Source organism: Lasiosphaeria miniovina (genome assembly GCF_030549165.1).
Source record: "Lasiosphaeria miniovina strain SMH2392-1A chromosome Unknown B0T26scaffold_8, whole genome shotgun sequence".
NCBI classification, from domain to species: domain Eukaryota; kingdom Fungi; phylum Ascomycota; class Sordariomycetes; order Sordariales; family Lasiosphaeriaceae; genus Lasiosphaeria; species Lasiosphaeria miniovina.
In genome coordinates this window covers 4,107,454-4,130,944 of record NW_026848227.1, presented here as the reverse complement: position 1 = coordinate 4,130,944, position 23,491 = coordinate 4,107,454, and the positions used below count along the sequence as shown (strand labels likewise).

At 53.7% G+C, this 23,491-nt stretch overlaps 10 protein-coding genes across 10 annotated transcripts; 4 read left to right on the top strand and 6 right to left on the bottom strand.

Moving 5' to 3' along the window:
- Positions 1 to 564: 564 nt before the first annotated feature.
- Positions 565 to 2,195, bottom strand: B0T26DRAFT_865314 (uncharacterized protein; the record flags this gene model as incomplete). Its single annotated transcript, XM_060447799.1, has 2 exons — positions 2,047 to 2,195; positions 565 to 1,979 (listed from the first exon to the last, which is right to left on the bottom strand). Exons 1-2 carry the CDS (start codon positions 2,063 to 2,065, stop codon positions 565 to 567), a joined length of 1,434 nt encoding a protein of 477 aa, XP_060290935.1. The 5' UTR covers positions 2,066 to 2,195.
- Positions 2,196 to 2,743: 548 nt separating this feature from the next.
- B0T26DRAFT_681681 (uncharacterized protein) lies at positions 2,744 to 3,738 on the bottom strand (the record flags this gene model as incomplete). Its single annotated transcript, XM_060440668.1, has 5 exons — positions 2,744 to 3,091; positions 3,161 to 3,232; positions 3,345 to 3,512; positions 3,644 to 3,674; positions 3,719 to 3,738. 5 exons carry the CDS (start codon positions 3,736 to 3,738, stop codon positions 2,744 to 2,746), a joined length of 639 nt encoding a protein of 212 aa, XP_060290934.1.
- A 497-nt stretch (positions 3,739 to 4,235) lies between these two features.
- B0T26DRAFT_744645 (uncharacterized protein) lies at positions 4,236 to 5,216 on the top strand (the record flags this gene model as incomplete). Its single annotated transcript, XM_060444442.1, has 2 exons — positions 4,236 to 4,866; positions 4,933 to 5,216. The coding sequence occupies 2 exons, from the start codon at positions 4,236 to 4,238 to the stop codon at positions 5,214 to 5,216; spliced, it is 915 nt and encodes a 304-aa protein (XP_060290933.1).
- Positions 5,217 to 5,303: 87 nt separating this feature from the next.
- B0T26DRAFT_658885 (major facilitator superfamily domain-containing protein) lies at positions 5,304 to 6,977 on the bottom strand (the record flags this gene model as incomplete). The annotated part of the gene is made up of 3 exons (XM_060438907.1): positions 5,304 to 5,853; positions 5,931 to 6,754; positions 6,822 to 6,977. The coding sequence occupies 3 exons, from the start codon at positions 6,975 to 6,977 to the stop codon at positions 5,304 to 5,306; spliced, it is 1,530 nt and encodes a 509-aa protein (XP_060290932.1).
- Positions 6,978 to 7,818: 841 nt separating this feature from the next.
- Positions 7,819 to 9,810, top strand: B0T26DRAFT_865306 (fungal-specific transcription factor domain-containing protein). Its single transcript, XM_060447798.1, has 2 exons — positions 7,819 to 8,391; positions 8,497 to 9,810. Exons 1-2 carry the CDS (start codon positions 8,034 to 8,036, stop codon positions 9,666 to 9,668), a joined length of 1,530 nt encoding a protein of 509 aa, XP_060290931.1. The 5' UTR covers positions 7,819 to 8,033; the 3' UTR covers positions 9,669 to 9,810.
- A 1,011-nt stretch (positions 9,811 to 10,821) lies between these two features.
- On the top strand, positions 10,822 to 11,762 carry B0T26DRAFT_522891 (uncharacterized protein). Its single transcript, XM_060435489.1, has one exon. It carries the CDS (start codon positions 11,027 to 11,029, stop codon positions 11,534 to 11,536), a length of 510 nt encoding a protein of 169 aa, XP_060290930.1. The 5' UTR covers positions 10,822 to 11,026; the 3' UTR covers positions 11,537 to 11,762.
- B0T26DRAFT_522879 (uncharacterized protein) lies at positions 11,762 to 13,067 on the bottom strand. The gene has a single exon (XM_060435488.1). The coding sequence runs from the start codon at positions 12,789 to 12,791 to the stop codon at positions 11,988 to 11,990; it is 804 nt and encodes a 267-aa protein (XP_060290929.1). The 5' UTR covers positions 12,792 to 13,067; the 3' UTR covers positions 11,762 to 11,987.
- Positions 13,068 to 13,858: 791 nt separating this feature from the next.
- B0T26DRAFT_522849 (thioredoxin-like protein) lies at positions 13,859 to 14,686 on the bottom strand. Its single transcript, XM_060435486.1, has 2 exons — positions 14,523 to 14,686; positions 13,859 to 14,456 (listed from the first exon to the last, which is right to left on the bottom strand). The coding sequence occupies exon 2, from the start codon at positions 14,392 to 14,394 to the stop codon at positions 13,933 to 13,935; it is 462 nt and encodes a 153-aa protein (XP_060290928.1). The 5' UTR covers positions 14,395 to 14,456; positions 14,523 to 14,686; the 3' UTR covers positions 13,859 to 13,932.
- Positions 14,687 to 18,138: 3,452 nt separating this feature from the next.
- On the bottom strand, positions 18,139 to 19,038 carry B0T26DRAFT_681676 (uncharacterized protein; the record flags this gene model as incomplete). Its single annotated transcript, XM_060440667.1, has 2 exons — positions 18,139 to 18,707; positions 18,861 to 19,038. 2 exons carry the CDS (start codon positions 19,036 to 19,038, stop codon positions 18,139 to 18,141), a joined length of 747 nt encoding a protein of 248 aa, XP_060290927.1.
- Positions 19,039 to 19,767: 729 nt separating this feature from the next.
- On the top strand, positions 19,768 to 20,644 carry B0T26DRAFT_522781 (uncharacterized protein). Its single transcript, XM_060435485.1, has 2 exons — positions 19,768 to 19,979; positions 20,054 to 20,644. Exons 1-2 carry the CDS (start codon positions 19,862 to 19,864, stop codon positions 20,599 to 20,601), a joined length of 666 nt encoding a protein of 221 aa, XP_060290926.1. The 5' UTR covers positions 19,768 to 19,861; the 3' UTR covers positions 20,602 to 20,644.
- The last annotated feature ends 2,847 nt before the right edge of the window (positions 20,645 to 23,491 follow it).

Here is a 23,491-nt window from a genome sequence, read left to right as displayed (position 1 = left end):
ATCGGCGAATGAAACCGGGCTTCCCCTCAGCCGTACGTAATGGTGGTGTTTTCTGCGCTGATTTCCGATTGCCAGAACGCACTTCGTGCAGAGATGGTGGTACTGCATAATTATTGCCCACCATCCTGAGTTTGTTCATTGGGCGTACGGTTTAAATATGCTCTTTCACGATAGCGTCTCCGGTAATTGCCATCCTAGCACAGAGCCCAGGTAGTTAGGTAGCAATGAGGCCGTGCTGAAGGAGGGTCACATTCGTGACTCACGAATCGTGAGTGGTCAGCCGGCTGCGTTAGGGAGTACCGAATTGGGCGAGCAGCGTCAATCAGAACGGGCTTCGGTAACCTCCAGGATGTACGATGAGGAGCTGTACGGTAACTTGCACACTGTGCCGAAATCAACAAGCAACCCCGGAGCCTCACGGTTGTTATTTCGCTCGCGTGCTGAACTATCGGGACAGTAGAAGTTCGGTTGGCAGATGGGAGAGAGGCCAGATGACGTATATATTCCACAACCGCTCTTCAATCCAAGGTGTAAATAAGATCACCAGCATGACCTGCCCTGCCATCAAGCAACAGATCTGTGACCGTCCTCGCCCCTCGCCCTCTTATCACTCCAAGTCCGTCCCAAAACCCTAGCCCGGTGCCTCTCAAACTGCCTCGTACGCGCAGAATTGTATATCCATAAGAACGCCGAGAATAGGACGAGCAACAAGAACATAGCGATTGGTACTAGGATAGAAAACACCGAGAACCCGTACGATGCCGCCTGGAAGCTGGCATCGTCGGCGAGCCGGTCCGTCGATAGACCAACCTGCATGGCCGAGAGCACGACGACGATGTAGGCTGTCGCGGCGATGATCCAAGCCGAGTTGTCGCGCAGGAAGCTGCCGTACGTGCGCCACGTAGGCATGAAGCCGGCAGACAGCGGGCCGCGCAGGGCGAACAGGATGATGTTGAGCCGGTTGAGGCGCAGCTCACCGTAGATGAAGCGCGGGGCCACGGCACCGGCGTCGCCGTACAAGCCGTTTGCGCTGCCGCCGCCGGCCAGGATCTGCCGCACAAACGTCCGCCACCGCGGCCAGGTGACCTCTTCCGGGATTAGGCGTCTGTCCTTGGCGATGGCGAAGTCGCTCTCGTGTACCACTAGCGCGACGTACGAGAGCAGGAACCCCAGGGCGCACTGGCGGAGGTGCCGATGCTGCTGGCAGCAGGGTATCGCGTTGTTAGTATTATTGCAGGGAGCCGTGATAGTAGTAGCTGTAGTAGTAGCCGCAGCTGCCCCTCCAGCTGACGCAGCCGCGACACCCGGTTCTTCGCCATCTCGTCCTCCGGGCGCGATGCACGGGTCGCAGGATAGGTGGAGCGCCCAGAAGCGCGGGTTGAGGAGGTAGCGCGGGATGGGCTTGACGAAGATGTGTCCCGAGCCCCAGACCAGGTGAGTCTCCATGAGCTCGCGCACGACGATGTCGCGGCCGACGGACAGCTGGTAGTGTAGCGGGCGGGGCGGCACGGGGCGGCCGGCGAGCCATAGCAGGTGCACGATGTCGTGCAGCCGTCTGACGTCGAGCTCGCGCAGGATCAGGCCGGCGTTGGGCACCGTCGGCGCGTGCAGGTCGTCGCCGTCGCTGCGGTACGACGCGGGAAACTGGTCCATCAGGAGCTCGTCTTGGTGGGATTTCAGTTGGCGTTTGGCTTGGCCGCGCGCGTTTCTATTGTTGTAGCCGCCGCCGTCGTCAACGTCGTCGCCATCGCAATCATCATTTGGGATCAAGATGTTAACCGAGAACGGTGCCGGCGGTCGTGCTGCCGATAACGCGATATTGGCGTGGTACTCTTCATTCACCTTGTCTTCCCAAGGCTTTTGGTCTGTCATGGTGGCCAAGCTAGTACTCGGGTCGATCAAATGCCGCTCAGTCAAAAAAAAAAGAAGAGTATTCCGATCTGCAGTCGCGGTGTACTTCAAACGACAAGTTTTACGAACTTGGTTACGTTGGTAAATCTTGTTTCTCGCGTGGTTCGCTTCTGCGAGGGTTCGGGCTGAACTAACCTAGGGTCCCTAGCAGCATAACGTGCGGGAAAAACTCTTGTCACTGTCCAGCCCGAGGGTGGTCACACGGTCGACGCTGCAAGAAGCGCGATTGGCAGAGGGAGCGCAATTGGCAGAGGGAGCGCAATTGGCAGAGGGAGCGCAATTGGCAGAGGGAGCGCAATTGGCAGAGGGATTTATCTCTAACCATCCTAGTTCTCGCGAGTCCCCGCTAGAGTCAGGCATCAAGAATCTAACTAAAAGGGGTAGCCATAGCACCTCTTGAGACATGCTTACTGCACTCTCCGTAACTGCACGGCGCCAAGCCGCCTATAAGCCGCCCGCTATATAAAATACCCAAGGTAATTAATGGGGACACGCCTTGTGATATGGGACTGGGTGCTAGAGCTTGTCTCTGTACTTCACGGCGAGGATGCGTGTATTGGGAGAGAACGGAAGCTATATTAGGGCATTTGCTTTCAGAGAACTAGTTTTTGACGCATAGTAGTTGCAATCGCAGCTCTGGGTTTCCAATCATTTAAAGTATGGTAATGAAATGGGTAGGTAGGTTATATAACTAGGGTAGTTTGACTTAGAGACGTTAAACCGCCTGATAAAACTAAACACAGCCACCTAGGCCACCGAAGCGAGTTTGCCCTTCTCATGTACAATTCCCCTTGATGTTTCTCGGCTACGGAGGGATTAGCCAGCACAAAACCTAGAGATGGGGATAAGCGGATAAACTTTCAAGCTCTGGAATACTCCATACCGCTTTGAGAAAAAAACGGCTTAACGCGCCAGCGGCGATGTCCTCGTAGGCAAACTTGAGGCTATTCCCTAACTGCACGGCCAGGTGGCGGCGGATCTCCTCGCGGGCGGACGCGGGCGTGGCCGACGGCACGTAGAAGTAGTCGTGCAGGTTGACGCCGCCCTGCCCGCGGCTAGAGCTCTCGGCGCTGGCCGCCGTCACGGCCCAGGTGAACACGGTGCCGTCGTGCAGCGTCAGCTGCACCGGCGAGCTCTGAGTCCCGCTGGCGAAGACGGGCATGAAGGTTTGCCGTGCCACCTGCACCGGCAGGTACGACGTCGCCGGCAGGCTGCCCCAGCCCAGGACGTAATTCTACGTGATGATGACGTAGCCGTCCGACTCGGTGTCGTTCTGAAACCACTGCTGCGGGTTCCCTTGATCCTGATTGCGAGGGGTGAGCTGTTTCCCTTGGAAGCAACAATGATAAAAAATAAAGAAGATGAAAAGATTAAACGAAATAGAGGAAAGGGGGAAGGGAGGGGGGAAGAGAAAAGAGCCTTCAGGCACATACCAGTCGGCTCGGGGAAGCCTGTGCGGCGTACAAGAAATACCAGGCCAGGAAGCTGGTCACATTCAAGAGCGTGGGCGAGACGTCGGCGACGAGCTCGACCTCGATGACCGCAGGGTTGCCGGATGACTCGGCAAGGATGCCCTTCCAGTACTGGTCGGCGGCATCAAACTGCGGCGCGACGACGTTCAGTGTGCCCTAGGCGCCGAGGGCCTCCTTGGTGGTGAAGAGCGCGTGGCGGGCCTCGGCGAGCTCGAATCCAGAGAGGCTGGGCTAAGACGGCGGGCCGAGACCAGCCTCACGCCGAGGGCGGCGGCTTCGATGCCGCGGATGCTGCCGAGGCAGGGTGCAGCAGGAGCGGGAGAAGCACCGCTGACAGGGCGTAGAGGAACATCATGCTGAGAGAACGAGTTGGGTCTTGAGCGTAGGGGGGGGTTGGAGGGAGTGGGGGGAAGGTTGCTGGTGCGGTTAGATGAATATCGATCTACTAAAGTGACGAAACAAAACCGGCAAACAAAGACGTATTAGTCTAGGGAAATTATATGCAAAGCATTTGCTTACCTCCGCGTAGCGTGAGAAGACCCCAAGGAAAACGACCCGACCTAAACGGGACACGTGTTTTCAAGGATTAATTAGAGGCTCATCGTAAGTGCCGGGGGCTGGAGCGAATGGTAGTGATCGGTGGCCGGTAATTAGGCTGTAGACCGGGACATATCACCTTGAAGAATAGGGCTAGTGTGCAGCCATATGCTTAGCCGGGACCGAGTTATGGACACCGTGTGCGTACCCAGGTGCTTGGTCGCTCTTAAATACCAGGTGCACTTGCCCTCCCGGCTGAAATTTACGACATCGGGGCTGGCTTCGCGATAACTTTTTAGGACACTGTTGCTCACCATGAAGACCGCGCTTTCCGCCACACTTTCTTTAATCCTGGCCAGGCCCGCTCTAGGAGCCATCAATTGGGATGTTTTCGAACATGGCGTGGTCGACAGCTTCAAGTGGTCACGCCCTTTCCCAGACGACGGATCGGATCCCGGAGGGTTTCACGTGAACTGCAGGGTTGAGCGCGAGTTCCATGCCAAGATATACAAGCTCACAGATCTTCCGGAGAAACCTCCAACTGGCTTGGCTCCCTGGCAAGAGGCCATTGAGTATTTCCTTGCCCAGAGGGCCTTTGTGGGTAGTTGGGACGGTGTCGACCACAAGGGCAAAGACCGCGAGATTGTCGTCATGGAGTACAGCGCAGTTCCAGGCTACGTCAGGCACTGGATCGAGGCTCAGCAGCAAGACATCAGCGTGACAAATGATAATAAATGGCTGTATGGCGTCTTTGAGAAGCCAAAGGAGGAGGGCGACAAAATACTCGCCACAGTGAAGCCACAACCAGCATCTCCTGTAGCCGACCACACAGCCGTGGCGGAAGGGGTCCCCGTCATCGAGGATAAGGATAAGATTGTGGTGTTTCCGGCTGGAGCAATATACGAGATATTGCCCCTATGGGTAGCTGAGGGAAGCCGATGCGAACGCAAGTTAAATCCCCGCACCTCACTCAAGCACGCTTTCATTACAAGCTAACTCCATTTTCCTCCAGGTGAGTTCAATAATCTCGACAAATACAGGCCGCAGGCCGTAGACCACTCCATTCTTGCATGGCCAGTGGACCATACAAAACCGCAACGGGATCTCGGGAAGCGCGACATTACTTTCAAAATTGAAGCAATGGCTGTGACGGAGACCGAAGATGGCAAGAGGGCGCGTCTAATGTGGGAGCGGTTGCATCGTACCGTGAGGAGAAATGAGCGACGACTCCAGAAGGAAGAGAGACTAAAGGCAAAAAAGGAAATCGAGGATGGGCACATCAAAGACGAACTCTGACCAGCGGTGGTGATATTGAGATTTTGCGTGCGAGCAACATATATACCAAGTCTAAATGAAATGCGGAAACTACTAAATTCGAAGCCCCTAGTTATCGTCCCCCGGCTTGGTGAGACACTCCTCTGGTGTTGAATCCGCCTCGGCCTTGGGAATTCTAATTGTGCTAAATATTAATAACGCCACCACGGCGCATGCTATTGCAAACATAAAGGCAATCCTGGGACTGTCCTTGATGCTTCGCTTCTCGCTCTCGGACACCGCCAGGTCTGCGAGACCTAGGAAGAAGCTTATTCCCAGAAACAAAACGCTGTATATTAGTGCCCCAGCAAGGCCTTGCCTATGTCTCGGCACGTTGGCAGTGATGAAAATGTTGGATACGAGAAAGGTGATGTCAACGCCCACGGTCGCCCCGACCATGGCTGGAAACACGAATGCCCAGTAGTTGGCGCCTTCGGGGATCAGGGCAAAGAGAAGGACACTGGCAACGCTACCAACACCAGATATGATGAGCAAAATCCGGCCTGGAAGTAGATGTAATGTGAATCCTCCAATCGTCGCTAGGATAATTCCGCCGGCTGCCATTGGAGCAAACCAAACGGCGGTCACAAGCTCCGAGGCTCCCATTACATTAGCAATGCTTGAAACGCGGCACAATTTCGTTAGCAACATGACAAGTAGCCCGCCAAGTTGGGATCTCGATATAGGACGACTTACTGCAGACTGGCGTAAAACAAGTAGATGCCGAACACCCCGTAGGCAAAGAAGAGCGACACTGCCAATCTTTTCATGTACTTTGGCTTGAATAAGTCAAATGGGAGAAGGGGCTGCGACGCAACCCATCCCTCCACATAGACGGCGCCGCCAAGAAATAATATGCCCAAGACAAAGATAACGATTATGTACGGAGTGGCCCAACCATTTGGTGCGTGGCTGCCGTCGGTGATTGCAAATGTCAATAAGACCAGCGCGGGTACAATCATTGCGACGCCCCAGTAGTCCATTTTGACGTTCTCGTTTTCGAGTTGTAGCTCCGCTCTGTCATTGGGGACGGCAATGAAAGAAATCAGAGAGGCGAGGAACAAGACGATAGATCCCAGCCAGAAATACCAGCGCCAGGAGAGAAACTGGCCGGTCAAGCCGCCCGTAATGATGCCAAGAAAGAAACCAATAGGTGCAAAGGCGCTGTACAGGCCAAATACGAGGTTCTTCCTCGGACCGGGGCAGTAAGTCTTGCTAATCAGCATGACGCTGGCGGGAAGAAAGGCGGCTGGGCCAAGTCCACCCAGCGCTCTTGCCACGATGAGCATGGTGTAGGTATGGCTAAAACCGGTAATGAGACACCAGAGACAGAACCAAGCCATTCCCAACGTGAAGACAATATAGGCGCCGTAGATATCTGCCAGCCGCCCAAACGGGAGGAGAAATGATCCCGTGACGAGAGAAAACACGCTTGCCGGCCATGTCTGAGAGCCTTTGGGGATAGAAAGAGCAGTAACAATTTCCGGTAAGACGATATTGAACCCGGAGATGAAATATTCCTTCACAAATTGTCAGCGACTGCGGTGCAGTTCTGTCCAATAGACAGGGAAGATGTTTTACACGAACCGCCATCAGCATAGAGATTAGCAGCGAACTGCAAAACATAATTTCGCACATTAGATTCGGGAATGCCGGTTGCCTGTGTTGCCCGAGCCGTTCAAGATCGAGAGTCTTGACGTCCCCAGGTCTTGGCGAGCCTCCCGAGTTCTCGGACTTGTCCATGACGAGAGGCTGAGGAGGTGACTGGCGATCAGGGTGACATGAGGTGGTTATGAGGCGGTTGACAACTAGCAATTCCAACCCAATCTGAAAGGCGGCAAGCAATGAAGACAAAGTGCCTTGGTGTGGGGGGAGGCTAATGATGCTGGTGGATTTCGACCACTTTGGCAAATGTTTGACACAAGGGAGTGAATTATTATATAAAACAAGGGAAGCGGTAGCAGTTAGGCATATGCCTAGTTGATGGCTTGCTAGCTCACCGATGACATGCTATCCATCCCTGCTCTCGGTGCGTCTCCACATAGCTTTTGGGATTTCCTTTTGTTTCCGGGACACTCTTAGACGGGCTGATGACTCAACGATGGCAAATACTAATACTATGTATCGGAAGTCACAGTGTCTTATGAGAATTTGGTGCCTATTGCGTATCTAGTGGATCAGCGATGCAGCATGTGCGGCTCGGCTTCCCGATCTGGTATGGTGTGGCTTGGGCGGAAAGGCTCTTTATTGTGTGGTCCCGATAGATTCTAGAACTTATCTTCTTGATAGCGTTCTCCTTTTTAGCGGCTTCCAAGATTTGTCAGCCTCCCGTGTCAGCCGGCTCACCGTCCAAGACCAACTCTAGGCACTTCTCGGTTGCTGATTGGACAAGAATCGTTCACTCCATAACAAGCGGGCCAGGTGAGCTCAGGGGCTTGGCTGGCTTGATGCAAGACGTGTTGAATTGCTTCCGTCTTGGGTTTAGCCCCAGAGCTCCACTCGTCGGGGCGGGTGGCGCCCACCCATGCTACACTAGTGTGTCTGTCGGGTCCCATCCCAGAGTCCAGTGCCCCTCCACCGCATCCTCACCAAAGGTTGGGCGCTAGAGCAGTACGTTGCCGGGTCTTGTCAACATTAAGAACTCGGATCGCGAGGACTACTGGATAAGGCGGCCCCAACATATGGAAATAGCGACCACCCTTCAAGTCGTTCGATGTAGACTCGCGGCCGTTTTCACACTCCAAAGCACCCTTCCGCGGACCGGCGAATTAGCGTTACAGTGCCGACTCCAAATCTGGCATGACGAAGACGAAACCGGGCCGGGCCCGGGACGAGCCCACCACGGCAGACCGGTGTTATAACTGCCGACGTCGACGGCTCCGCTGCGACCGGTCGTATCCGTCATGTCATAAATGCACCATCAATGGTGAGCAATGTCTTGGCTATGGTCTAGTCCTGCGCTGGGCCAACGGCCCTGCTACACGAGGCAAGCTTGCCCCTGGCATCCAGCCGCCCGTCTCCCCCCCGGGTTCCGGACAAGAAGCCATGGTACAAATTGCGGGTGCCTCGGTGCCTGCGCCGACTTCCATATGTCTGTCTCTCGTCGACCCTCTCCTAAATCACCTCCACAGAGAGTCAAGGCACTACATCAACCACTGTACGTCTCTTTCATGTCGCGCAGTGTCCTCTTCGGTTTCTCCCGTTCCAAATAAATTCCCCGGTCTTGCACAATGCATCTAGGTGGCTATTAACGGCAACACAGTTGCGACCACGGTCTGCCGAGACTTGGTCTCGATCGACCAAGATGGCAGAAATCCCTTTCGGGCAATGATACCTCTGATAGGGACATTTGACTTCCTCGAGGCCGTCGTGATTGCCACGTCAGCAATGCATCTGGCGACTCTCCATCGATACCGGGGTGTACCTGCTGGTGTCGAGCTGTTAGACTCCCTCGTTGCCAAGGACAGGGCCATTAGGCTTCTTGGCTCGGCCATTGGTCGGGCGTCTCCTCTCAACCAAGCCATGGTGCTAGCCGCCATTGTGTTCTTTGTCAATCTTGACCTTATCGACTCGGGTAAAGGAGGTTGGAAAGCGCATATTGAAGCCGCCGGAACCTTAATATCCTCCCTCCAGCGTGGCGGCCAGAGACTGGGCTCTTCAATAACATACCTTGCAGACGCCATGGCCGCTGACTGCCTCACCTACCGCATCCTCGGTTCGACAATCAGCAGCGTCGGATTCATGGCCGATTCAATACAAGATGGCGTGGACGTATTGGCCGTTCTCCAGCGAGCCGAGGCCCACAGTTACCACTGCTGCCCACCCCCCATTCTTCAAATCATCCTGTCCACGAGCCGGCTGTGCACTCGTGGTGCCACCGGAATCGAGGCAGGCACGGACAGGATCGAGATTGCTCTCTCTCTCTTGCATCAGGCTCGCGCACTGGATGTGCGAGGATGGGTGCATGCAATTCGTGGCCTCTCGGCCCACGACGAGCTTGAGGTCCGTGTCAAGTTGGCTGCCGCGCATCGAGCTGCTGCTTGCCTTTATATCCTCCTTGCAGTTCCCGAGGCACAGTCAGCACAGTCAACACCGCCATTCTCAGAGTTGGAGAGCGTGGTTGGCGAGATACTGGACAGCCTGTCATCCGTCCCAGTCGGTCACGTCCTCCTCAAGGGGACCGTGTGGCCTACCTTCATGGCGGGCGCACAGACAAATGATATTTTGCGCCGAGCGTGGTGCGCCGACCGGCTTTATACCGTTTGGACGGAAAGTCCCTGGGTTTGCCCCTGGGGCTATGTCCAAACAGCCATGCAGATGCTACAAGACATCTGGGCGGCCAGGGATCACGTTTCTTCGAATCATTCAGAACTCGGGACAACAAACTGGCTGCAGGGGCTTCGAGACATCAGAAGTAACTGCCTGATTGTTTAACTAGTAGAGATGCAGAGATTTTTCTTGATCATTAATACACTTCTTGCGATACCTCGAGAACTTTCCAGGCGAGCTACGTGCTCTTCAAAGAGGAATCCCGATGATTTAATGGCAGCTAACTAGGTAGGTAGGTAATCAGTGCAGTTCCTGTAGTAGGGGCCAACATTCACCGAGGTACTCCGCCGAGGTTCTCCATGATATCAATAAGCAAGGAGTGGCCTAGAATTCACAGCTCGGAAGCCTCGTATTAAATGGCGGGGCTCAATGATCCCGAAGACTTGCCAATCGCAACACAGGACGCATCTGCAAACCTTCGAGCTTGCAGCTGCAGTTGCAGGACACCTTAGTTCCAACATATTGTTCCAGTCACGGCTTACCCCGCATCGTCGAGAGAGCAAGTTCATCGAGGGTATTACACCAATACACCGAGGGGGCCCAAGAGAACATGATTTGATCAGCTGCTATGGCAATTAAACCTCGCGCCCATGGGTCATTCCTTCTCTTTGTATATCGGGATCGTCCATCTTCCTTCCCAAAGTCTAATGAGCCAATACGCAGCTAAGAGGATGCTCCATTCATCAGTGAAGCCAAGCCTTCCCGGAACCGGAGATTCCTGCCAGGTATATTTGGACAGTACTGTGGACACAATAGCTGCTCACTCATGAGAAATAATCTGCCGACATGCAGAAATGCAGAAATGCAGAAATGCAGAAGTGCAGAAATGCTAGCCAGCACGGCTCAGCCACAGGTATTTGACCTTGCCCCGTACATGAAAGGATTGCAGCCGCAGTGGTTTAATTGGCATGTCCTGATGAATGGACTCGCTTCTAGTTCTTTCCGTCACCACACAACGGCCGTGACTTGTCTTCCACATTACCCGACCCTGCGCAATGCCTGCAATGCACCCCCCGCAGCCCCAGATGCAGTCTTTGGCTTATCTTGGGCTAGCAGAGAGAGACAATCCCTGGTGACTCTACCCTTTTAGTGCATCATCCCGAATAATTTGTGCGACAGAGCGTCCCCGGTCAATCAGAACATTTACGTCGGCACACGCGAGTCTTTTGCAAACCCCCCATTCCTCATTACTGCGCTAGATGCGCCCGATTCCAGGCAGGATAGCGCACTTCCCCCTCTTCCTTTCTGCTTCTTTTCACCGAATAGTACGTTGTTGGTCGCTTGCATTTATCCATTACCCACGACTCTCGCCATTTTCTTTCCTCAATATTATCACCACGGCGATGGTTGCTCTACTGTTAGGCCGATTCTTCTGGACCCTTTAGGCGCTTTGCTCCAACACCACTCTTTTGCAACTGCTACATCTCGTAATAATACTCGACAAAACCCTTCAGTCTGTTAAAATGTACATACCATTCGTCTCTGAAAGTCCCCGGGCGTTGCCCCTTGAGAAGCCTAATACGGACAAGCCCGCTTCTCATCTCTTTTCTCTCTTCCACATCTCACAATCTTCAAGCCCCAATCACCTGCACAGGTTTGAACAAGACGCCTCGCGCCAGCACGAACAAAGTATATCCTTCTTCAAACAAGTCGCTGCCCGACTTTTTTCGCCCCGGGGAACATGTCCCCCAACAACTAGCTCCACATCCGTGTCGGGGCTGCATATTCGAAACCCAGGAATGATAATTACGCGAGACACGCCGATGCAAACCCAAAACGCAACCATCGGTGCTGTTGTCGGAGTCTCGCTGACTGTTTTCCTCGCCGTCTTGTTTTACTTCGTCTACCGCTATCACGCCTCGATCAGACTCGCCAACAAGAAACGGAGACGAAGCCATAGCTCACGGTCAGGCACCTCGAGGGACTCGCGGTCTGCTTCGGACAACGGGGCAGTCCCTCCAACAACCCCGTGACTTGTTGGGCCACAAAGCACCATATTTGATGTACACACCTCAGGTGCCTATGATTCGTTCCTCAGAAATTAATGTTGGGGACGATAATGCTGTTGCAAGGTGGTGCTCCGGTGCAGTCGGGGGTGTTAATGAATCTAGGCTGTTTCTAATAATCTCAAGCCACGATGGGAAATAGGGATTTAGGTTAAACTACGGTTGCTATCTTCTAGGAGTGTTTAGCCCCGTCTTCGCCCCGTCGTTCAAGAGACATGGTTTCGTTTAATATTGAGTATCATATCGTAGAATTGGTCAAAAAGGCAGGCTCATCGACCTCTCAACCTCCGAGATAACTAAATCGCAGCAGCTTTCACGTAGTCCCAGTCCTTCCTGCTAGCTGATGCTATTATTAACATGGATATGGCGTCGTAGCTCGCATATCGTACTAACAACATCCGCCGCAGCCCAGCCCGGTTCATGACGGCCGACGTCGACGATGGTGGTTCGGGATGTGACTCCTTGGCTCTTCATTCTGCCTCTGTCCTTCGTCGAACCTCGTCCTTTCCCGCCGTCTACCTTTGTGGGGAGGATTCGGCGGCCGGTTCAAGTTGGGGTGAAGGTTCATCATATTGTTGGCGCTAGTTTGGATATTCGCGAGAGATGCTTGGAGCCGGTCAGCGTCGGAGATCAGTGCCTCTTGGACTGCGCACTCCCGGTGGGAAGGGGCCGAGTACGCCAACCGTCGTATCGATTCCGAGGCATTTTGCACCTCCTTAGTGAGTGAATCAATGGCAGTGGAAAGCTCTGGGTCGGCAGCGGATCTTAGTGCGCGCCGTTGTTGTTGGTCCGGTTGTCGATGATTGCTTGGGCCTTTTGGTCTCTGCGGTGTTCTCGCCGTCGCTGCCGCCTCTCTCTTAGCTTCCCGGCGGCGATGCATGTAGTGCCGAATTCCAAAAGCCAAAACACCCACAGCAACCTGGCTCACGAGGTTGTGCAATTCGCCGCTATCGCTCCTGGCGCTCGGCCCGCGGCTGCTTTCCTCCCGGGCGCCAGTCTCATCGGGCATGTCTTTTCTTCGACCAGGCGGTTGGCGAGATGAATGCGTATCCCTCCTCTTATCTCGAGTGCGCTCGCTAATCTTTCTAAGCGAATATGCAAGAACAGCACGGCCAAGTTGATGAAGCACTTCGGGCGACTCTCGTGCTTTTCCGGTAGGCGAGCGATCCCTGTTTGAGGATTTACTCCGCGATTTGGGTGGGGGGGGATTTCGGGCACGCATGGTCTCGCTGTCCTGGGCCTAATTATAAGTTTCACCGGTCTCTCAAGTCGAGTTGTCAATGATTGCGCAGATCGGTAGCTAGGTGGTAAGTAGATAAGGGAGGTAAAGAGAGCTGGGAGACACAGTATCCAGTATTAATTAATGATACTAGGATAAATTGAGACGAAGATCAGCCACGGCCCTGTACATCTCGAAGAGCTTGTTTTTGTCTAGAAAGGGGTGTCGCGCTTCGGAGATTTGCCTTTCACTTCCTTTTGTGCATGGGGTTCGGAATGTGATGCTTGTGATTGTTGGAGTCAGTTGTGGGGGGCCGCGTGATTGCCGCGACCGAGACACGAAACCCACCATGCGCGACACGTGCGATGACTGCCAGTACCTGAACAGCCAAGGGAAAAGTCACGTGGAGGTTTCCCAGGGCAGCTTGTGAGTCGGAAGTCATGGTGGGAATATTGCTGGGTAGGTGGCCAGAAATAGGCGCCAGGTGATAAGAGTTCGTGTTGACGGTGTTGGTCACAAGCCACTAGCAAAGCAACTTGGGTACAGTGCGTATCTATGAACCAGATGCTCCTGGGCAAGACGGACTAGGAAGGGAGTCAATTTTTGTCTCGTTCAAAAGCAAACGCATCTACCTAGCCATCTGTAGATGAGGTAGGTGGTGGACAGGTAAAAATGTATTGATGAATACAAATCCATACGGACTTTTACCACTGCCATCGTGGCAACGAAGTGATCAAACATTTGAGTTGTTTCAAGGGTAGGTCCATGGCTATGTCCTTTTTGTGTGGGGAAAGCGCAAGTCTCTGTCTTTGCCTGCATATCCCCTGGTACTGTAATTTCTGCCAGATCGACTTCCAAGGACTCGCTTGCCGCGTAGCCCTCAAATCCGAACCATGGCGCTGGCCTTTTGAAGGCGGCACGGCACTACCCGGTTCCCAGCAACTAGATATCCATAAAGATACAAGCCCGGTCGGATCCCAGGCCTGCCCCGAGTGAGGTAACGCGGGACATTGCTTTGCTTCCGCCCTCCCCATGACCAAACGGCAACCACCAGCCTGGGCAGATTGCCCTCTGGTGAAGCCTCCTAGGCCGCTGCAATATTCTCAGGCATGCGCCCAACCGATTTATTTGGCTCTTGCCCCTTTTATGACTCTTGATCCACGGTGGGTGTGGCGGGGGCTTCGGCGGATGCTTCAGTGGCAGCAGCAGCGGCGGCAGCAGCAGCAGCAGCAGCAGCCTCTGACTTTTCCTTTGCTAGACGACCCAGTTTCAAGGCTGCAGCGTTTAGGCTCTGGGCGTCCGCGCCCCGGATGATTGCAGAGCCGTTGACAGCGACGCGCTTGCTGTCTTTGAAGAACAGGAACGAGGGCATGGCAGAGATGCCGTATTCTTGGGCAACTGGCTGTACTGCGTCGACGTCGATCTTGGCGAAGGCAAGATAGCTGGGGATGGAGAGTTGTCGGGCAAGCTGGGCGTACATTGGCGCAATGACCTTGCAAGGCCCGCACCAATCGGCGTAAAAGTCGGCGACGACATATCGCGTGGATGACAGGAGGGAGTCAAATTCGGCCTTGGTCGAGATGTGCTTCAGCGCGTCTTCGCTCATGGTGGGCAAGAGGCGAAGGAAAGGAAGGACCTGAGAGATCTGGCTGCCGCGCTAGTGGGTTGCTGTTCGTTGTTAACTGCTGGCTGGCTTCTGGGGGTCGGTGAGGGAGCTGTGGGAATATTACACGCACGAGTTCGAGTTGCTTGCAACGGCGTCACAGAGGTTGGCCCGAGGTGGTAAATGCTGCTGCGTGGTAAATGCTTCGCAGCAGCGAGGCAACCGTGACCGCGCCGAAAACCGGGGTCGTGGTGGGGCAAACCAGCCCACAAATTAGTAATCCCAGTAACCAGGTCGGCCCAAGTGGAGAGGCTTCCAGAAGCATCCCGCGGCAGACTGTCCTTCGTAATTTCATTACGCACTCGTAATTAATTAGTTCTAATTTACACTACTCTACATATTACCGAGTACTTTGGGTAGCACGAGCGCGGTTCAATGGCATTCCATGTCAAGAGAAAAACGAAGAAAAAGAATACTCCACTACTTGTTTACTTCCAGGTTTGTGTTAGTTAATGCTAATGCCCAGCCGGATCATTACCCCTTGTAAACGATGAATCGCCCAAGTTAGAATTGCACGCGCGTTTCCAGTTGCTAGGGGTAAACTTGTCGACAGTGGACTTGAATGCTGACTAGCAATTTACGGAACAGCACGTAAGTGGGCGGTGCTACGATTATGCAGGCGCTCTGGGAGGGCTTACCAACGCGCAAAGACTTTCATCTCTATCAAAATGCTTCTCTTCTGCTCGACATCTGGGTATGGTCATGGTGCGGCCATTGTATATGACTCTTATAAAGCATCCGTCAAGTTCGTGTACTTCCTCCGTCGTGGGCTTCTTGACTGATTGACGCCTGTATCTCGCTACCCGGCCGTCTCTCTTCAATCATTGATTGAAGTCGAGGTGGTTGAAGGTGTAGTGGTAGAACTATTCCATGCCCACCGCTGACCACCTTGGTCGATGCTTGAGAAAGGCGTCCGTCTCTTGCGAAGGAGTTCAAAGATTATGTGACTGGTGAACGGCGGCCACCGTTCGTTGCTATCGAGACAGCCAAGGCTTGCTAACACCACACCGATGGTGCGATCATGGCAACCTAGGAGTGACAGCTTGGGTGGGGCGCTTGGCTGTACGGTACTATTAGTATGCATGCATGTCTCCGTGTCCACTCTGCTTGGTCGGCCATCTTCAGGACCATCTCTCCCATCAGCTGGCCTATCCTAAGCATTCGTAGCTCGCGAGACACGCCATAGCCGCGAAGCATCTCCTCTACTACGATGCCGGCGATGACTTTGCGTACTCGATCTTCGTAGAATTCGTCGGGGAGACGAGTGTCGGGTCCTATGGGCGAGTGTCGATGATGAGTCATGATAGCGACAAAGGAGGCCGCGAGCCTAGGGTCAAGGCTTTGTTGCCAGGCATCCATTCGCCCAGCTTTTCAGACAAGTAGCTCATATTGTCGCTTCCGTTCCACGTTTCAGCAGCTCTTTGAGAAAATGTTCTGGTAAGCTCTGCGAGTCTAGCACACGATCCGAGCTTGGCACAAGCGTCTCCTCGGGCCGTGAGCGCATCGCAATGTCCCAGGGGGACAACGTCCGGTTCGTGCCCAAAGGATAAAGGCCATGTAACATGTGCTGCACCGACTGGACGACCCGTGACACCTCGGTTGTCTGGACATGGAGTATTGTGCCATCTGATCGATGCTTTGGCAACTTCTGGGCGTCAGTTGGGTCACTGGGTGGCAGGCTCCGGCTGGAACGTACGTATTAGGCCTAAGCGGTCGACGTAATGCCCACGCAACCATTTGCCAAAGGCAAGGGACGTTTATCGTCCTCTGTCGGTGAGCTCTCTGGGCATGCTATAGAATTCTGTCAGGAATATTCGCATCAGAACCGCGCCGGCGAGCCTCACATACCAGATACCACTGGTCTCGCCGCCCGGTCCCTGTGCAAGAATCGTTCGCCATGACGAACAAGCTAGTTCCTCAAGGCAATTAAAATATTGATGCTGAGCGCGACACATTCGAGAGACTTTTCAGAGGGTTAAAACAAGCTGAACTTGCTCGATATTCAGCCCGCCTGGATACTCAGGAGCTGCTATCGTATCAGTAATTAATAGACGCCATGCGGATGATCTGGAGGTAAATAGTTCGTTCGACGGTTTGATGAACTGAATAGAGTGACGCAGAGTGTTTTCGGGGTTTTCTTTCATTAGATATCTGTGCGGGGAATTAGAATCCCCCATTTGACGAACCAGAATAATTCTTCCGTAGCAGGGGTTTAATTCCAATGCCTCGGCGCTCGTCTTCGCTCCCACCCAATTCGTAACCATGGTATTCGGTATATAGCGTAACTATTTAATGAAGTAGTGCCAATGTCACGGAATGATGTTAGTTCACTGCTTGAAGATTGGCGGGGCGGTTCATCCTAGAGACCAAGTGTTATGGCTCAGGTTTCTGGTGATTGATATGCAAGTACTCCAAGTCGTCCGTTCATTCTTTAATATAATCTACTCTTATAGTGGGAGGAGTGGCCTGTCATTGAACAGAAGGCTAGAGACCTGGAGGAACGTGCTGGGCTTTGGTTAATTAATTGGGGAGAAAGTAAATAGTCAATTTCACCTAGGCTTGAGCGCGCACCAACGACTGCCCCACAACATGTTACATGCCTACCCACCTGGCCTCAGTGAATCAAATAGGATAGCTAGAGGCTTTAATCTTGCCCTCTATTGTAGTCTGAATTATTCGGCTTTATCTATTATTACGTCCTGTGCCTAGTATCGTCTTCAGCCAGCCCGCTTCCTTTTGCCCAAACGAGGGCCGCCCAGTGGACCTCAAACACGGAAACTGATTCGACCGGGGCAAGTGGCTAATTCTTTCATCTGCATGCAAATAAGCAGTCATATCTAATGGCGTACGGTCTCAGTTGTTCCCACCGTCCCATCGAAATACATTTGTTGGGACAAGAGCTCCGACTTCGGACGCGGCGCGTCCCTCTGCTCCCCAGCCAGCGTTCCTAGGACTCGGAGCTTTCCCGGCAGACGGTTGACCGCATATTAGCTGCCGTGGATCAAGATTAGCAGCCGCTGTGTGACTGCATCTCCACTCTTACCAAGTCCAGATTCGTAACCGGTGCCTCACATGACGCCAAAATTACATCATCCTGATTCCTGGCCAACAGCCGGGTAGGAGTGACATGAGACATGAGACATTGATATTTTCACAACTCGTTATACGTATCCACCAAGCTAGGCATGAATAACGTACCTTGAAGACATGCCATAACGTTCCTTGAAGACATGCCATAACGTACCTTGAAGACATGCCATAACGTACCTTGAAGACATGCCAGCTGAGGATGGGATCGTATCTCGTTGGAACTGGGACGAGGCTCGACCCCTATATCTTACCGCAAATCCACAAGGCCAATAATAAACAAGGAAGATCTTCAAAGGGGGTTTCCACGGCTTAAACACTGCAAAGCGGTAGCTGCAGCAACGGGTAGGTGCTAAGTGGTCAGGAGGGAAGACACGATTGCAAGTGAAAAGAGTGTCAAAGCTTTCGATCAAAAATCACACCACAAATGCTAGTAAAACACCCTAAACACGCCTCCCCTCCAAGATTCCGTAAAGTATTAGTTCTAGCGAAAGAGCTTCGGCTAAATATCCAAACGCCATTCCGGTTCCAGAGACAGATCTACGGCACGCCCATTCCCTCCCTCCCCCCCGGTTGCAATACCCGATCGAATCATTAGTTCTACAGGGTAGGTACCTCCTTGCCCTCCCAAAAGAGGTCGACGGCTTTTCCGTCGAGCCACTTCTCTATCTCCCCATACATGCGGTCCCACAAGTCCAAGTCTCGGGCCGTCGGCAAGCGCAGGTCGATCTCGTACCCCAATCTCGCCTGCGCGGCGCCGAGGTAGCGGTAGCCCTCGGGGTACGGCGCCAGCTCATCGCTGGTGAAGCGTGGTGCCGTGTAACCGTCTGCGGGTACGACCTTGTCCTTCTCGTAGAACAGTTTGACATAGCGCGCCTTCCACACACTGGTGCTGCCGTCGCCCTGGGGAACCTTTTCGCAGAAGAAGATGAAACGGCAGTCGCAGTCGACGTCGAACTGGGAGCCCTCGCTGCCGTCCCGCTTGCCATCTGACGGCGAGACGGTGAAGCGGTGCGTGATGGTGGCCTTCATCTTCCCAACGGCTCGGCCATGCTCGGCACTAAGCTCTGCGAGCGTGCCGCACTCACGGTGCATGATGAAGACGCCTTGCTCCTTGCCCGCCTTGGAGATGGAGATGAAGTCGTCGACATGCCGGGGCCCACTCCACGCTGCCGTCATGGTGACAAGTGTCAGCCGGGGCAAAAACAGAGACGCTGTGGAGGAGCCAAGGGTGTGATGTTCGTGACACGACTCGGAAACCGCACGGCACGTCGTGCCACCTCACCTCACGAGACACCTGAAAGAGAATGGGGGCTACCTACTCGTCCAGACCGTGGCATCGTCGGTGAAGAGAGAGCGGTAGTTTTTCCACTCGGAGGCATCACGGTACACGGGCCAGCCTTTGCAGAGCTCAGTGACGGTGAGACGGTCGAGCAGCTCAGACATGGAACCGTTGACGTGTGAGTAGCTCTTGGAGTGGGGGTCCCTCGGTGAAGTCATGGTTGCTGGGACGGTGAGGGATGGCGACTGGGAGGATGATGGCCCCGGGGAGATGGCAGAAGGTGGCGTGGTGCGGGACGGTTGTGTGGTGAAGTCGAGGCGAGGCGAGTCTGGCAGGTGGTCCGCCGCGGAGCATGTCTCCTTTATATCAGAGTCGTTGATGACCATGACGGCGGTGGATGCAGGAGAAGCTGAGAAGACTCAGCTAGGGATTAGTGGCTCGGCTCTGCAGCTCCGGTGCTAGCGGCAATTCGCCAGGAGCAAGGCGACGAGAGAAATCAGGCGACTTTTGTGCAGTGTTTGTGGAGACTTGAAGGACTCGGGACGACGCGGTGAGAGCTGAGAGGACTAATTGGCATCGTCGGCCACGCAGGCTTGGAGAAGGAATAAGTGCGATTTGTAGCCCAGGGCACAAACAAGGGAAAAGGAAGCGGATCGGTCGGATGCAACCACGTCATCGCCGGTTCGGAGGTAAGAGGGTGCTTGCCAAAGACCCCAGGGGCCATGTGGGACGACGGGCCGCAACCGTGCATGCCCGAGAGCAAACACGGGTTGCCATCACTTTCTCGCTGCCGGTTCGGCCCCCCACCATCCCACCTCCTTTCTTCATCAAATCTTCTTTTTCTTCTTCGCATTCACTCACCCCTACCCGCACCCCTTCACTGTCGGACGGACCTTATCATCTGCTTCTTATTTAGTCTCGTGTGGACAACATGCCGAGTGCAAGAAGGGTTGAGTCACAAAGGCATTGGCATTGGCATTGGCTCTGGTCCCGGCACCGGACTAACACAGTGAGTGGTAGCCTGTGCGCACTTGCCCGCAAATGGGTCCGTGGCTTAGCCGAGCGGGTGCGACGAGCGGGAGAGTAGTAGGAGTCTGGCAGCCAGCATCCCAAGGCACGCATGCCCTAGTTCGCCGTCGCTGGCCGCCGACCCACTGCGGTGAGCAGAGCCTCGTTCCATAGGTTGGGCTTGGGCTGCAGCGTACTCCCAGTTGACACCTGCGGGCCATGCAGGTACCCTTGTCGCCGTTGTCGGTTTGACGGCACGAGGCGACTGCGCTGGCGGGCTGACCGCTCCCAATTGCTCCACAGCGACGGGCTTCGGAGCGGTTTTGGGCAAACAATTGGAAGGAGATGCGTTGGTGACGGCTGGCCGGTCGGTCTGGGAAATTGGGAAGCGTGGGCGCCGAAAGAGGAGGCGCGCATTCCTTTTCCTCTTCCTCTTCATTTTCCTTTTCCTTTCTTATTTCCTTCCTTTCTTATTTCCTTCCTTTCTTTTCTCCCGCGCGTGCAAGCCTGTCAGACCGTCCCAATCCCCCAACCAAGGACGAGGACTGCATGTACGTAAGCTAGGTGCCTTATATCCTTACATACTAGGTACTACATACATAGCAGTAGGTATGTTACAATACAGACTGTATGGGGGTAATGGTGCCGCCAAGATGCCCAGGAAAAACCGCAGTGGTTGGTTGATCTTGGCGATGGGGAAACGCCCGCCCTTCCTCCGCCATTTCTCTCAGCCGTTCCAGCTTTTCTCAGTGCTCAGGTGCTGCATGACCTAAGTAACACGTCAAAAATACGGCCGCCGTTCGGAATACCCCAAGCAGAGATGCGTGGCACGTCAAGTTCCTACCAATCCAAGGCATCAAAGGCTAGGTACAGTGCTGTACCCACGCTATGCACCTACCTTGGTTATGTGCATACGTGCCTACCGTAGTTGCCCAAGGTAGTTGCCCTACGCCCGCCTCCTTGTCTGTGCCCGGGCTTGCAAGTTTTGGTCTCATGGAAGTTGGAGTGCTACCTACCTGTAATTGTCACGGTGAATTGAGCACATCTTCGCGACGTCCAGGTCAAACGTGCAGACACACCGCGGCCGACTGACCGCCAGTCTCCCGGGGCTCCCCGCCTGCTGTTTGGTGCTGTTAATATCCCCCAGCAACCCGCCGGCACGGTCACGGTCACACGGTGACTCCCGAGCTGCAGGTGATCCTGCACGACACCCATCCTCGTTCATGGCAGTGGGCCCCAAAAGAATCGCAGCGTGCTATTTCCGACCCAGGGGAAGATCGGTTCTGTTATTATTAGGCACTGTAATGCAAGGTACCCAACGTGAGTCTACGTGCACGCTGCTGCATCTGCACTAAATATCAGGAATATACACTACCGTACCGTATCTTGCCGAGCCAAGTCACCAACCACTTCTCACTGCCTGTGCCTCCCTTTCGGAGATCGGAGAGCCAAGCCTGGCAGGGATGGCTTGAGGACTGCGAGTCCCGAATGCTTGGGCGCGCCACATTGTCGCATAATTACACTGCGCAGTCAACACTCGGCCCCATTAGTGATTCACCGCTCGCTGCCTGAAGACAACACTCATCATCGTAGTCATCCTCATGGTTGTGCTGACTGTATCCCAAACGCTAATTGTGGTTAACCTGAATGACCTCCCTAAACAAGGCATCCGGCCCACCCGCAAAATCCGTTGCGCAAACCAACGACACCCGCCCCCACTAACACCGCCGTCAGCCTCATCATATGTCATCCATCAACGTGTATCCTTCAGTCATAGCCGTCGTCGTGACTACCTAGTTCCTTCGGGATACGCTTCTTATCCGCCATGGCCCTTTTTTTTTCTTCCTTTTCTTTTCTTCCTTTTTCCTTCACCTCCGTCGACATGTAATTCTCGCCCACGCCCACACCCTTTAGGCATGCCGCACAACGTCAGACCCGACCCCCGCGGCTAGCTCTGAAAGAATAATAATTGATTACCGGCCCCCCAATGCTCGTAGCTTCACAAACTGTACCGCACTCGGCAATGCCAATTGCTTGGGAATGTTGGATGCGGTCAGCTCATTCCTTGGGTTCTAGATTGCGAGGTAGTTTCATTACCTTGAAACTTTTACTTCCGATTAAACATATGATGATTTAACTAACAGTTCCCTTTAAGAGCAATGTGTACTGAAGCTGGCAGCTCTGGCCCGTAGCTCAAGCATGCTTTAGAGCTCAGCCCTATCCCCGGGTCCTCGTAATAGTTGCACAGGGCTTCTTCAGCGGAGCTCTCAATACAATATATAATTAGACTCATATGGTGAATTCAGGGCAGCTTGCACAGCAGGGCGATTGTTGTCGTTCTGCGCCCAGGGCGCACTGGTACGGCATATGTCTTCATGATCTAGATTTCGCGGTGAGCTTCGTCTGAACCGCCTGCGATGGATCGGAACGTATCGCTTGTGCCAGTTGGGCCGCGTCAAGTATATGGTTGTGGTTGATTTGATGGATTTGGTTGATCTGGTGGATCTGGGTGAGGACTGGGAGGTGTGTGCAAGTAAGACCCTTTCGTCAATTGCAGTATTCTTGTTCTATTTTTACTCGTGCCGGCCGATTGAGTTTGACACCACGGCACGGCGTGAGTCTTCTCGGTGTTCATGTCATCAGGTAGCAAACCCATGGTGAATTCAGACTGTCCCTGTGGCCTGCCTAATCTATATTCACTTCAGGCTCCGTCTTCTCCTTATTCGTCACAGTGTACCCATCAACCTCGATAGTGATCCAGTAGTTTTTTGATGCCCAGTTTCGCAGCCCGGGTACTCGCAGTACTTGTCTCGCTGCCACCATTATTGATATGGCTGAATCCACAAGCTTTAATTATTAGCATCGTGTCTCAGACCAAGTCGCGTGGTAGTCTGGTTACAACAGTTGTCCCCACGCAATATTACATGCCGCTGCCATCGTAAAAACGGCATTCGTAGCCGGAATAGCTGCTTCTCCAGCCACGCACAGCCCCCGTGATCGTCCTCTTCGTGCTCGCGAAGAGGATGGATCTTGGAGAACCGTGAGTGTAGGGTTATGCATGCACCCACCTATTTGGCGAGCCTTAGAGTGGCAGAATGCCTACCCAACCAGTGACATCTTGGTTTTGTATCGATTCATCGTCTATATTGGCCTTGTCTCTGTAATTTTCTGCCCTAGACAATGGGGCTCTCAGCAGAGGCACAACCGTCTTTGCGCGGGCTCTCCACGCGGAGTCGGGCTTGTTATAACCGATTCAGCTCAGGTAGCAATGCTCATACATAGCCAGTACGCCTCCGGTCTCCAAGTCTGTGGGCTCGATTCCACGATTCCCATATAACGCGCCACTAGATGCATCGCTCCTAACTGTGATGTCACACGTCAATGCCGTATATAATGGCAATTGGAAGACCCAAGTTGGACATGTATTTTACGACTAGGACCGTGCTCGTCTGGTGGCTTTCGGGAATAATAGTACCTGCCCATATAGATGCTGTCTGACCGTGATGTATAGGCTGCCAAATGATGGTTGTTTCGTCGTACTCTGGTGGCCGAGCATCTGTAATCTGCATGTTATTCTATAGCGACATCGCCACGAATCACGTACCCAAGGTGAAAGTTTATAGCGACAATAAAAATGAGTATGTAAATATCTTGGTATAAACT

What these genes read in the sequence shown, in the direction of transcription:
- B0T26DRAFT_522849 (XM_060435486.1), bottom strand. Translation starts at nt 14,394, where the DNA reads ATGAGCGAAGACGCGCTGAAGCACATCTCGACCAAGGCCGAATTTGAC.
- B0T26DRAFT_865306 (XM_060447798.1), top strand. Translation starts at nt 8,034, where the DNA reads ATGACGAAGACGAAACCGGGCCGGGCCCGGGACGAGCCCACCACGGCA. An exon ending in AAGGCACTACATCAACCACT is followed by an intron (nt 8,392 to 8,496) that starts GTACGTCTCTTT and finishes ACGGCAACACAG; the next exon opens with TTGCGACCACGGTCTGCCGA.
- B0T26DRAFT_522891 (XM_060435489.1), top strand. Translation starts at nt 11,027, where the DNA reads ATGTACATACCATTCGTCTCTGAAAGTCCCCGGGCGTTGCCCCTTGAG.
- B0T26DRAFT_522879 (XM_060435488.1), bottom strand. Translation starts at nt 12,791, where the DNA reads ATGCGTGCCCGAAATCCCCCCCCACCCAAATCGCGGAGTAAATCCTCA.
- B0T26DRAFT_522781 (XM_060435485.1), top strand. Translation starts at nt 19,862, where the DNA reads ATGGGTCCGTGGCTTAGCCGAGCGGGTGCGACGAGCGGGAGAGTAGTA. An exon ending in CTGGCCGCCGACCCACTGCG is followed by an intron (nt 19,980 to 20,053) that starts GTGAGCAGAGCC and finishes CGGGCCATGCAG; the next exon opens with GTACCCTTGTCGCCGTTGTC.